The sequence below is a fragment of the Lathamus discolor genome, chromosome 9 (genome assembly GCF_037157495.1).
Source record: "Lathamus discolor isolate bLatDis1 chromosome 9, bLatDis1.hap1, whole genome shotgun sequence".
NCBI lineage: Eukaryota > Metazoa > Chordata > Aves > Psittaciformes > Psittacidae > Lathamus > Lathamus discolor.
The window spans coordinates 13,746,560-13,760,482 of record NC_088892.1 but is presented as its reverse complement, the minus strand read 5'-3'; the positions used below and the strand labels follow the sequence as shown (position 1 = coordinate 13,760,482).

Genomic DNA, 13,923 nt, shown 5'->3' with positions numbered 1-13,923 from the left:
ACATACAAAACTACTCTGGCATTTTCAGGTTCCAGAATATCTTCACCATGTCAACAAGCGCTTGGAAGAAGAAGCAGACAGGATAATCACTTATTTAGATCAGAGCACACAGTAAGTGCAGTTTTGCTTCGTATTATTAGCCATTTGGCTCTTCTGTTGAGGGCCATCTAATAGCTACAGTTTATTTCAGTTATTGACTGACCATCAAATGCTTCTCACTTCCGACAATTCCTTGTTTACAATGAAGCACTGTATTGGCTGACACAGCTAATATCCTTTTCCTTCTATTTTGACATTAATGCTGTTGGTCATTTGCTTGGAAAAAAACAGGCTGCCACCCCCAGTCCAAAGGTCTCTTTCGTGATGAAATGCAATTAATTGAGCACCATCCTATCTGGAAAAGATAGGACCTGGGACAGAGAATTCTAAAGCTAAAGACTGAATATTTACATTAAAATATTTGCATGTTATTTATGGAGGCTGGGAAATTACTGAGTAATGTCAGTCTTCAGTCTTCCTACTTAGAGACAGGATTTCCTGTAACACAGTCAAGCAGAGGTCATGACTGATAGGACAGGAGAAATGTTCTCTAATATGAAGCCATAGCTGTTGTGTCTGACAGAAAATGTAGGTCACTAATAGAACAAAACTCTTTGAGCAAGTAGTGGTAGCTTAAAGAGCAGGCACAGAGGATCTCTCTGAGAAGATCCTCTCATACATTTTTGTTTCCTTCCTCCTTCAGCTGTCAAAAACATTTGGCCTGTTTGGTGGCTTCCTTCTTCCACACTGTTATTCGTGGCCAATTCCCTATTCTGGTTTAATACTTCTTGACTCATGAGGGTTTTTTCCCCCTTGGTTTGTCTCCCAAGACATGAGTCTCCTCCCACAGAACAGGAGATGATAAATTCTTTGTCAGACTTTTGCCCAGTTTCTTCACTGGTGGAATCACTGTCCAGCTCTGTAGAGGTCACATACAACAGGCTTATTGTGTGAACTAAACAGCCAGTCAGCAAAGAGAAAAAAACATTGCTTACTGGGGAGGAAAAAGAATAAATATGTGTATAATCATTTTAGGTCCTTGGCCACAGATAAATAGAGCACTCCCAATGACAAGTGTAGTTAACATAATCTCAAAAATAGGATTTAAAAATGTCAGTAACGGAAAAAGGAAAAATAACTGTAAATGTTTTTTCTTTAGGAAGCCGCTAATTGCTACAGTAGAAAAGCAGCTTCTAGGTGAACATTTAACAGCCATTCTTCAGAAAGGTAATCTTTCTTCTTTATAGAACGTTTCTAATTACTGCTTTGGGGCTTTCAATTCCTGTGCTGAAAAATAAAGTGGCAGATCCAGGTGCTGCGGGAAGACACAAGCTGTGCCATTCTTTAATGCTCTTTGCTACTCATGAACTTTTCAGTTCATGAAATAGCACTGACCATTTTGCAAGAGGGCAAATAACCATTTTCCTTGTCAGAAGAAAGGAGAGAGAGTGCTGTATTCAGATACGCAGCAAAGCAAAAGAAAAATTGTAACAGGGAATTCTTGATTTCAGCGTGTTAAATAGCATCTTGAAGACTCAGAGATAAAGGAGTAGCCTTCAGATGATGGTGGGGAAACATTTGATTACTTGCTGCTTACCAAAAGCAGCTTTTTCTAAAAATTTAATACCGTTTGAGCCATGAAGTATGTTGCCTCTGTTCTACAATAGTCTGTGGAGTCAGGTGACCCTCTATTGCACTGAGGGATAGTCTGGAAATGGATATGGGTGCAGGAAAGGTTGAATAATAAAAGAATATAAAGTCCTTACTAGACGGATTATGGATGAAACAGGTTTGTGAGCATCTTCTGCAAGTTTGTAACAAACTCTTTATTGAGAGGAATATCAAGTTTGCAATGTTTATCTGGCTACTTTGTTAGAACCTTGCTGTGGAGCATCAGGCCTTCTCTTCCCAAATCTTAAAAAGTGTAAGATGAAGCTATTTCTTGAAGCTGCTTGCCTTCAAATATCTGTAAAATCTATTTTACAGCTGGAATTGAGACTCAGAGCTCTGTCTTTCCAAGGAACTTTTCCTACAGATCAGTAGTGTAAAAGTTTCAAATCTTTAGGGATAATAAAGCAGAAGTAAGCAAAGGCATTGTGTATGTAAAGTACCTGTAGCCTAAGATACACAGTGCAGTTAGGTAGCTAAAACCAAAAGAAAACCACTAATTGCTTGATTAAAAAAAAAATAGCTTTGAAGAGGCCCCTTCTGTAATAATATGCTGCACTTTCTTTGAATTACTCTGGTTTTCACTTGTACTGAAATTCTCTCATGTGCAGGTTTAAACCACCTTCTTGATGAAAACCGGATTCAGGACTTGTCTCTTCTGTATCAGTTGTTCAGCCGTGTGAGAGGCGGAGTACAGGTTCTCTTGCAACACTGGATTGAGTACATAAAGGTACTGTTCCTAGAACCCTGCAAGAGACACCACTACTGTCTCAATGGCGTTTATACACAGATCCTTTAGTCATCTTGATGAACTATTGCATTTTACTAAGAAGCAAAGACTACTTGCTTATAAACATATATTTAATGAGCAGCTTTTGAAACTGTACTAGGAAAAGTACAGTAACTGCTCTAGCCCTGTTGAAGAAAATACTGAACATTCAGTTGCGCTACTGAACTCCAAATAAATTTGGAGGTTTTACATGGCCTATAATTAGTTGGGGGGACAACTGTATTTCTCCCATAGATATTTTGGTAATGGCAGAATGTTTCTGTCTTCTCCCTGGTAAAATTTCTTGGTAGAATGAGTGGTAGCTTAAGTTACCAACCATTTTAAGTTCAAAAAGCACCTGAATATCACTTCAGATATTTCATCTTACTACTCAGTGGAAATGTTGTCACAGAAAGTATGGTGGTTGTGAAGGAAGGCTCTCTAATAGCATAGCAGTACTCTTAAAACTGAGTTTAGTGGGAGCTTTAGCTGTGTGAAACCTGAGGATAGAGATGTTTAAAAATGGTATGTTACTTTTATCATGCTTGAGTTTATTTGTTCAGGCAGTTCTGAATCTGCTCACTTATTCATAGATCGGGTTTGAATCAACATACAAGGTCTAGGAATGATTATAAAGTAAATAAACTACTTACGTTGTGCTAGTGGAACTAATATGAATACCAGAAACAAGACATTACAAAGATAATTTAGGCTTTTAAAAGTCTTGTAATTTAAATTCATTGTTCAGGCTAATTGAAAGATATGTTTTATTTTGCAGGCATTTGGTAGCACCATAGTAATTAATCCAGAAAAAGACAAAACCATGGTCCAAGAACTACTTGATTTTAAAGACAAAGTTGACCATATTATTGATGTCTGCTTTCTCAAGAATGAGAAGTTTGTAAATGCCATGAAAGAAGCCTTTGAAACATTCATTAACAAAAGACCAAATAAGCCAGCTGAACTCATAGGTATTTTTCTTCAGTTTCTCTCCATGTGAGAATTTGGGTGGGGGACAAGAGAGAGTTGCTGATGCAGCTTACAGATGGGATATGATGGAGTTGCGTGTTAAAGACATGATGCACAGTGCATTGTCAAACTGGGGAACTACTGTGCCTTGTTATGCAAGTGAACCATTTCATAGAATAGCATTAAACATTAAGAACAAGCTCTGTTCAGCAGTTCACTGACTAGGCTATAGAAAAGTGAAGAACATTAGAATTTGGGCATTCCAGCAATTGACTGGTGTCCAGATATAAGCATACTGCTAGTAATTTGGCTTTTTCAGAAGCTTACATAACTGTGCTACCAGCACATGTGTACAGAGCTATGAGGGACTCTACATAGCTGTGTTTTAATACATAAAAGTGAAGAAGGATGAGGATGACCTTTACCTCATGTTACAGGGACAGAGCCTCTGTTTGCAGAGAACGATGTTTACAGATGTGTGCATTACAGGCTTGGCTGTCTGCACTTTGAATACCTTCATGGTTTCCCCACACAGTGAATAATAACTGCCTTGCAGTCTGTTGTGCTGTTAGGCTTGTGGGGTAATGCTTTCTGCCCTCCCTTTTCAAAATTAATTCACTAACTATAATGTGCTTACCAGACCATCTGAAATTAAACCAAACAGTAATCTGCTAGAGAAATTCCGCATTTAAGTAACTGGTTTACATATTTTAATTCTGATCTTTTTGCTTCTATTATAGCTCTGTCAGCCTATACCAGTGGTGACCTTTTGCTTTGAAATCATAATATGGACCAGGACATTTTTTTTATATGCAGAGGAATCTTTTTTTAACATTATGTATGCTGATAAAGTTATGATAGAGTAATTGCTTATCTGAAAAAAGAGATTAGGCTGTAATGTTTTTAGAACTTTATAGCCTCTATTAAATATATCAAGCTAGCTGCAATGAAACTGATTTGAAGGTGATTTCAGGATCATTTACCTTTCCAAAAGATTTTACAATATTAGATGTAGACAAAATAAATCATTGTTCCATTATGATACTCAGCATTTGTTAAACTTTCTATTCCTCAATACTTTTAGCTAAATATGTAGATTCAAAGCTTCGTGCAGGCAACAAAGAAGCTACTGATGAAGAACTTGAAAAAATGCTGGATAAAATTATGATCATATTTAGATTCATATATGGTAAGTTGTGGGGTTTTTTTGTGGGGGTAGAGTTGTTTAACCAGTAACATAAAGGTATTTTTGAAATATTTTTTGCAGTCAGTCTGCATTTTCAAGTGGTCAGTCTCTGTAGACACAGTTTGCTTGTATAGCGCTGTGTAGGGCTCCTCTTAGCTTTACTGAGCTTTGAACTGGGGCTAAGTAAGGTTTGTATAAAACAAACGATTTGTGATCACTGTCAAATCTCATCTTTTACAGGAAAAGATGTCTTTGAGGCCTTTTATAAAAAAGATCTAGCAAAGAGACTATTAGTTGGGAAGAGTGCATCAGTGGATGCTGAAAAATCCATGCTTTCCAAACTCAAACATGGTAAATGTCTGTCTGTCTATCAGCTTGCTTTTAAAAATAGTCGTCTTCTAAAAACAGGCTTTCCTAGAAATGCTGTTAGTAATTCCCTTTTACATGAGGGCAAAAAGCTGGTGTGCAAATCTTGAATGACTGGTGGATTTTGAGAGAGACTCATTTGCTTTTAGTTTTGTAATTATAGCAGCAATAGTCAAAAGTCAGGAGCTTAAAGTGCACAGTGTATCTTGGCCTGTGGGACAGAGCTGAGCTTCCCTGCTGAGTAAGTCAGTTACGTGCTCAGAGAACTCGATGACTTCTGCTTGTTACTCATTCTGTGTAAGGACTTGAAACATCAAGCTGCCAGCTACCAGTCTTCTAGCCTGGTCTTCATTGTTTCGTAGGATGGAGTCTCTGGGTGGTGAGAGTAAGATTTTTAGAACTTGATCTTATTCTAAGAGACAGTTTGGCAGGCAGCTGGTAAGGATCAGAACTGTTGTTTAAGTGACAGGTTGCAGGTGGAGTCCTAGGATGACCCATCATGTCCATGTGGAAGAAAATTGGGTTGCAAAATAGCTGCCACATTAAAGCATTTCCCTCTTTGTTTATAACCTTGTTCTGTATCTTAATTAGAATCCAGGACTTTAGGTAAAGAACATATGCTGAAATAGGTAGTCTTGCTTCAAAGTACATTCTGATACTTAGAATAGCTACTCTGTGGTGTTGAAAATAAAGACTAATTCTTAAGATTTAAATTTTCTCTTTTATAGAATGTGGAGCTGCTTTCACCAGCAAACTTGAAGGAATGTTTAAAGATATGGAGCTTTCAAAAGACATAATGATTCAGTTTAAACAGGTACTGTGGGAAAGCCTGCCATGGCGCCTTCATTTACTTGCTTTTTGAATTAGCTATTCTCAGAAAGCCTAATGAGAGCATACAGGGTGTCCTCAGTTGTGTACATTTCTATTGCAATTAAGTTAAACTTCTTTCAAATTATTCCCATTGCCTGTAATGTTCTTACACTAAAGAGAAAAGGACTTTGTAGGTGATAGCTTTTGAAAGCAGTGGACAAAAGCCTAACTGGGAAAACAGTCTCTACTGAAAATCAGTCAGAATCTATTTCTTAATTCTGTGCTGCCTGTGCTTTTTAATGTTTTACTGCATTTATTAATGGTTTTCCAGAACAATGAAGCAAAAAACTTGATACCAGAAGTTTCTTATAAAAGATAAATAAACACCCACACACCTCCAAATCACCAGCAGTAATAAAAGAACTGTAACCTTACAAAACATTTTATACACCACTATATCTGGTGAACTGGCTAGTAAGTTTGGTTCTGTAATGTTTTGATTACAAGCAAATTTTAACATTCTTTCATCCATTCACACATACCTAGGTTCATCTTCACATCAGCCTACTAAAACACTTGTTTTGCTGTTTTCTTTCTGTATGGAAGTGCCTTTAGAACTTCAGAAAAGTGCTTTTTCTTAATCTTATTTTTCTGTATGTAACTTGCAGTTTGTACAGCAAAGACATCATAAGGTTACTTCTCTTCTGTGCTCTAACTCAGTTCTACCTGAAATACGTTTAATAAGCATTGAATTATTTCAGTTTATTTTGTTTCTTTCTGCAGTATATGCAAAATCAGAATGTCCCTGGCAACATTGAACTGACAGTGAATATTCTGACTATGGGTTACTGGCCAACCTATGTGCCTATGGAGGTCCATTTGCCCCCTGAGGTAATGAATACAGACATATTATACCACCTATCAGCCTATCAGTAATGCATCTTGATGTCAGCTGCAGCTGGGTTTGAAATATGCATGTGTTCTCTAGAAAGAAGCGCAGAAGTGTCTTCTTTAAATAGTTTTTCTTTTTTTGCAATTCCCTTTATCTTTCTGAGCCTTCGCTTATGCCTCATATGATTGCAGAGGGAAGGATTATTTTAAAGTAGAAATTGTGTTCTAGTGTTTTGGGTTTTTTCTTTCTTTAGATGGTAAAACTTCAGGAGATTTTCAAGACCTTTTATTTAGGAAAACACAGCGGTAGGAAACTTCAGTGGCAGTCAACATTAGGACACTGTGTACTAAAAGCAGAATTTAAAGAGGTGAGTGTGTTTTCTTTCTCTTATTCCTGCTGCTTTGCCAATTCAGAGTATGGATTGTAAATTAGGGATATATTTGGAAGGTTTTTCTGTGCCATGATAGAAAACTTAGCACTGTTTTTGCAATTACTTTTAACTTACGACCTTTTGCTATCACTTCTGGAGTTGGTAGTTTCTGGGATGGATGTATTAAGGTCTAAGACAGATCTGATTTCTTATCAATGAGGGGAAGGCTGTTGGTTACTGGTTGGGGAAAATAGCCAGTGGGTGTAGTTGCATATTAAGGATAGCACTAATTTTTGTACTGGGGAGAAGAAAAAGGAGGAGGCTGCGTTCCACAGATGATTCGACTGACAGCATCAAGTATCTTTACAGTAAGCTTTTCACTACTGAAACAGAGAAAAGTTTTGGATTGTACCAGAACACAACTGTTTGCAGAGGGCTGCTAGTTACTCCCCTTCAGCATTTCTTTATGGGCACAGATATATTTCAAGAAAATTAATCTTGGAGTAGGAATGCTTACCAGTTCTGGTGTTTATTAAAATGTTAATGGTAAAACAAATATGATCAAACTTAGTTATTTTAAAGATTCTATAGTTGTATTTCTTAAAACTAATGTTTGTGTTGCATGTTGATTTAAAGGTCTTTCAAACTGTAATTTTAAGCACTCACTGCTTTGTGATTTGCCTTGAGTAAGTTGGTGCATGTCTTGGGTGAGTGTTGTCACTGGATAGTCTGTCTGATCTCTAGCTTATTCTATATTTCATAGTAATATAAGGTGACCAGTAGCTCTTTATCCATTTGAGAATATGAAAAACTAAATCACATCCTTTAAGTGAAATAATTGACATGCAAGAGTGTCTGTGTCATTGTTACCACTGTTTTCCCTTCCCCTCCCACCCCCAAAGAATTAAAAATTAAAACCAGCCTAGTGATGCCTGTTAATTTCCTTTGTGACAGGGAAAAAAAGAACTTCAGGTCTCCTTGTTCCAGACACTGGTGCTGCTCATGTTTAATGAAGGAGAGGAGTTCAGTTTAGAGGAGATAAAACAAGCCACTGGGATAGGTTGGTATTGAAAACAGCTGACTACTTCCAAGCATTCTTTCTTAAAAAAACCTAAACAACTTGTTTCTGCTTTAGAGGACGGAGAGCTGAGAAGGACACTTCAATCTCTGGCTTGTGGCAAAGCCAGAGTACTGACTAAAAGCCCCAAAGGCAAAGATGTAGAAGATGGTGATAAATTCACATGTAATGATGATTTCAGACATAAGCTCTTCAGGATAAAGATCAACCAAATTCAGATGAAAGAAACGGTATATTCATTTTAATCCTCTGGGGTTTAGATCCTTGGGTTAAGTATCTTATTGCCTGCCCATTTACACACTTCTTTTTCCTCTTGGTTGTAATATACATGCTGATATCTTTGTAAATTACACATCATTTGGATGATAGCACGTGTCTACTGTTGCTTATTTAAATGTGTACTTCCATACCAATGTAGACATCAGTGATGTCTCTAATACGGTTGTTAAAGGAATGTTCAAATTAGTGAATGTTCTTTTCACCCCTGATCATTCCCTGGAGCTTTACTGACTGATTTGTGAACATAGAAACAAGATCGCAGTGAATTTTCCCTGTCAGCCATCCAGTGTAAAACCTGTGCAAAGATTTTAATTCCTTGTAAAAGTGCCTTTTTTTTTTTTTTAACAGACAGTCTTCATATTTTAAAAGAATTTCTGTCAGATATTTGACAACAGACATTTTACAGTCTTAAATCTATGAAGAATAGTTTTGACAGTTCTAGTGCTTCCTTTAAAACTTTTCTAAATGGATCCTTCAGGTGGAGGAACAGGCAAGCACTACAGAGAGAGTTTTCCAGGACAGGCAATATCAGATTGATGCTGCAATCGTACGAATCATGAAGATGCGCAAGACACTGAGTCATAACCTGCTTGTGTCGGAGGTCTACAACCAGCTTAAATTCCCAGTAAAGGTGTAGTACTGATTTTTATTCTTCTAAAACCTTTACAACTTTTTGTATTCCCTGGCTGTCTTTAGTTGAACAGTGCTTCTGATCAAAACATGCATCTCCTTCCTACTGGGAAGGACAAATACTCGCTTTCAGACTTCCTAAAGTGCCAGCTGCATTCGCTTGTCTGAAAATTACCTCAGGCTTTTAGTAAGTTAATAAAACCTATTACCAAAGGCTTCTAGAAGCAGAGTGTGTTGGTAATAACTGTGAAGCTAGCTCTCCTTGTTCTTGTATTGAAATGTTCTGGCAATGCATTCTTGGGGACAAGGAGAAAATGATTCAGATATGTAATGCAGAATTCATAGCATCATAGAATGTTTTTTGTTGGAAGGGACCTTAAAGCTCATCTAGGTCCAACTCCCACTAGACCAGGTTTCTCAAAGCCCTGTCCAACTTGGCCTTGAACACTTGGTTTTGATTCTTAATTTGGTTGACACATGTTAATAAATTAGGAACCAGTAAATGTTCAGTGCATTTTCCAGACATTGGTTAATATATATACATGCACATATAGATGGAATGAAAATTAGATACTGGTAAATGTCTCAAAGCTAATGAAGCCCACAGTTCCAAGATGAAATTCATAGCCTATTGTGTACAAATAGAAATGGATTTTCAAATACAGTGATGCATCTCTTTTGAGTTCAAATATACAGTGCTTCCTATCAATGGGAATGCAAGATAAAAAGTACTGTCATCTCATTCTGCAGGTTTGTCCCTGCAGCGCTGTATGTATTGCATAAACTGCAGTTGGGCTTTGCAGGGTTATAAAAGATTTAAATGCACTCTCTGACTCTGTCATGAGGCATCGTTATGAAGTCCTTCACCCATCGAATTCATAGGGCACCAAAACCGTTGTAAAACTCACATCAAGATAAATTGAAACTGGTACCATTTTTACCAGGTAAAAGTCAGAAATAGAAACATTTTGGTACATAGTGCATGAATTGCAGCCCTTTAGAGTTCAGTTTAAACAGCAATAAATATCTTTACCTGCTATAAAAAGTTTATGCTTAGCTGCACGTGACAAGCTAATGTGGTTACTTTCTCTTCAATTATCCATTGCAGACTTTAGAAGCTTTGATGTTTTAAGGGTGGTTTTTTTTCCCAACTGTAATTTCTGTTTCCTCACCCATCTTAAATAGGAAGGATATTGGGCTTAAGTAGAAAGAAAGAACTGAGAAATACTGACTGCAAAGTAATAATGCTGACATCTGCTTTATTTTACAGCCTGCTGACCTTAAGAAGAGAATAGAATCCTTAATTGACAGGGACTACATGGAAAGAGATAAAGAAAACCCCAACCAGTACAACTATATTGCATAAACATATGTTGGCCTTTGTTTTACTGCACACTTGGTGTCATACACAGTTGCCAGTGGATAAACTAGCCTGTTGATCCCGTTAATTGACTTTTTATACTACCGATGATTGAATGAAAGCAGTGTAATGGAAAAGTATAGTAGAGTGGACTTCTTTCAGTGGTTAACATGCCCATTTAAAGAGTACTATTTACATTTTAAGAAGAATGCTGTTGAACTCTTTGCATGTTATTTAGTCAGATGTGCAGAAAGCTGAAAGAAAGTACCTGGTCTTTGTGATTCCATTTGTCTCTGGGTCTGAAGAGGAGTCCCTTGATATATGACAGATGTCTTTCACACCTTTAAAAGGAAACAGGAGGTTAATTTAAGAAAATAGCCTTTAAAATGCTTAAACTGCATGCAAACTTTTAATTTACTGTACAGAATGCATTTCAGTTAGTAACATACCATTGGTTTGGTTGATGCCCACACTTGGGTTTTTCCCTTGAGGGAGGGAAAATGGGGAATAAGCCAAGCTATGCTTATTGCTGATCTAATGGAAAATATTCTTGGTCATAATTAGGACAAAATGGTACCAATATAAAACAATGTATAAAGTTTGCAGTGTGGGCATATATACTGTATATAAACAAACACCATTCTTGAAGAACTGCTACAACAAAACAAGTTCAGATTAGATTTATATGGCTTGCCTATAAGACTTAGTGTTCACCTTTGGGAATTTTAAGCATAAAACAGCCATAATGGAAAAAGTGACAGTTTTTACTAGTCATGGGTAGGAGGCCTTCACCTCTTGGCAGCAATACTCTAGAAAAGCAGATCTATTTGCAGGTATCTATGAAAAGCCACGCTGTTCTTGTGGTAAAGCTGTAAGAACAAAAATTGCAAATGGATTTTAATACTTGTTTTGCTTTGCAACGTTCTAAACTTGAACTAACCTCAAGGTTTAGACAGGGCAGCTCTTCTGAAGTCTGCCCTGCTTTGGATTGCTTTAACTTAAAGCTTTAAGAACTCAGCCCTAGATGTGGCAGGCCTCCTAGAACCCAGAAGCCTACCTCTCATATATAAAGTTAAGTATTGCTGTAAGGCATCTAAAATATATTTTCTTAGATGACCAGAGAGCATTCTTTGCATCTTTATAAGACATGGGAGATTAAGTCACTTGAATGTAGAGCTTTGTTTCAACAAGATGCATTATTTTTATTGCTATAGCAGCATGTGCCAGGAATATAGGGGGGGAGGGAGTGTCAGCAGAAAAGGTAACTCCTCCATGTAACAGTTCTTCCTTACCCAGCAGGCTTTAGACCTACCATCAGCTGTGTTGCAGAGCACAATGAAAAACCTCATCCTCTTTCAGGCACTGATAGTCCTGGGGAATACCAGATATTTCTTGGAAGCAAGATGTTACTTTTGTTTAGTGGCAGTGTAACTTAGCTCTCTATGATCTATAACTTCTATCACTGTGATTCCACATTCAGGGGTGTGCATGTGTGAGAGGGGGTGAGTGTGTGTATGTGTGTGTATTTTGTATCTGACACATCCCATCCCTATTGCTTTTTTGATTTACTGTTTAATTCCATATTTCCCCCAGCTGTGTTTTCTCTCAAGCTCTTTTATATGCAGCCCTCAGCTGACAGATGATGCAGATGGTTTTTTTTCCTCCTACTAAATTATTTGCTGTCACCTTCTACTAACTGTCATACAGCTCTTTGTGATCTGCAGAAAATCTACCTTATCCTTTGACACTATTGCAGCATAACCACTGGTAAACATCCAGGACCACCCTTGCCTCTGCAAGAATACTAACAGTAGAGTTATCTGGTAAGAAACTTGAAGACTGCTCCTGCAAATCTTTAAGTATTAGTTCAGATAGAGATCCACTGGGGAGGAAAGAACAGCTCCCCAGAACATTCTGTATTTTGCATTCAGTGTTCTTTTTTGTTGTATGTGTTTTGTATCTTTAGCCAATAAAAGATTCCTTTTAAAAAGGTGTTTTTGAGAAGGAGCATAAAACTTAACTCTTTGGGAGACAGGAAATGATGAGTAACAGTATTGAAGTGGTTCCATTCAGTCTGTTGTAGCATATAAATCTAACACCACTACATGTTTAAAATACCTATTTTGGTAAACTCCTCCCTCATTAGACAAGTGTGTTGCAATCAGTCAACCTAACCAGAAAGGTCTGAAGGTTTATTATTTTTTATCCCATCCATTTCAGTAAGTTAAACACAGAAAATATTACATAGAAAGTGTCCTCAAATCTCATCAGAGTTCCACAGTCTGAGGCAGACCCTAAGCGGCAATCTAGTTAAAGCAACCCAAAGAACGGACTTTGAGAGCCCTGGCTAGGCCAAGAGAAGAGGTGAGCGAGGGAGGGGAGAAGTCTTCTCCTTGTATCTGCATGGGGTTTCCCCAAGAACTTGTTCATCTTCTCTGCTAAGGAATCGCTCATTCCTGGTTAATGACAAAGCTGCAGCCAAGATTTACTGTCCAGCCGTACAACTCTGCAACTTCTTGCTGGGATCATGTGCCTGCCTATTGAGCCATATATATCTCTGTAAGAAAAATGAAAGTGGGCTTGGACCACAGCTCATCTGGCTAGAACACAGCTTGTCTGTTTGGCCACACATTTTTAATCTTGACTCTTGCATGCAGTTTATAGCACCTTGTTCATAAGAAATTGCAGTTTATTCTTAGAAATATATATTTTAGGTTTTTTAATCTTTATACCCATAAATGGACTATTTTTTTGTCTTGGCTGGTTTAAAAAGTGACCATTTTGTTTAAATGCTGTAATTGCAAATGTGTTGTAAGTGTTGTTTTGTTCTATAGTTTACACAAAGGTGCCAAAGTAAATAGTTAATAAAAATCCCCCAAACCGAAGCAAACTGTTGCGTTGCTTTAGCTGTTCTTTGAATTTTGGTCTCTGCTCTTTTTTGGGGTTGGTTTGGTTTTTTTTCAGCCTCTCAGTTTTTCCCAGACATATCATTTGCCCAATGCTTTCTTTTAAAAAAAAAAAAAAAGAGAAAAAAAAGTGCATCTAAAGAAATGTTCAAATACCACTTTTTTTAGTGATTTCATATAGTAGGAAGAATATTTTCTTTGAAACGTTACACTAAAATTGTAAGAGTACAGCAGCATTCAAAAATGTAATATACTTTTTGTATAACAGTTCTTCAGAGCGTGTCTGGAGTGGGGGAGAAAACTAACCCTGTTACTTTTCAGAAGCCTCTTCCCTCGGCTACCAGGATATGAAATTGTGCTTTTTCGCTGCATCAAAAAGTTATAGTTCATGCAGACTTGCAAACGGGGCATGTATCACCATTGCATCCTTCGATGCAAAGAGCAGCAAAACCTTTTTTATGTTTCATAAGTCTGATATGGGTACAGAGAGTCTTTCTTAAGTTGGTAAATAATGTAAATACATGTCCTTTCAGAGAGTGAGTCTGTTATCTAGGTATTTTGTGTCATTTAATAAATATTAAAACAGTTTTGTGTTGATAAA

General features: G+C 37.3%; 1 protein-coding gene across 1 annotated transcript in view; it reads left to right on the top strand.

Annotated features, from left to right (window-relative positions):
• CUL4B (cullin 4B) overlaps positions 1-13,923 on the top strand; it is a 25,925-nt gene extending 12,002 nt beyond the window's left edge. Inside the window, exons 9-21 of the mRNA XM_065689879.1 lie at positions 29-111; positions 1,199-1,266; positions 2,319-2,437; positions 3,255-3,447; positions 4,530-4,634; positions 4,872-4,982; positions 5,726-5,811; positions 6,591-6,698; positions 6,953-7,066; positions 8,024-8,129; positions 8,205-8,377; positions 8,905-9,057; positions 10,327-13,923. Of these exons, the coding sequence (XP_065545951.1) occupies positions 29-111; positions 1,199-1,266; positions 2,319-2,437; positions 3,255-3,447; positions 4,530-4,634; positions 4,872-4,982; positions 5,726-5,811; positions 6,591-6,698; positions 6,953-7,066; positions 8,024-8,129; positions 8,205-8,377; positions 8,905-9,057; positions 10,327-10,422 (1,515 nt within the window). The 3' untranslated portion in view covers positions 10,423-13,923. The remainder of the gene's footprint in view (positions 1-28; positions 112-1,198; positions 1,267-2,318; positions 2,438-3,254; positions 3,448-4,529; positions 4,635-4,871; positions 4,983-5,725; positions 5,812-6,590; positions 6,699-6,952; positions 7,067-8,023; positions 8,130-8,204; positions 8,378-8,904; positions 9,058-10,326) is intronic.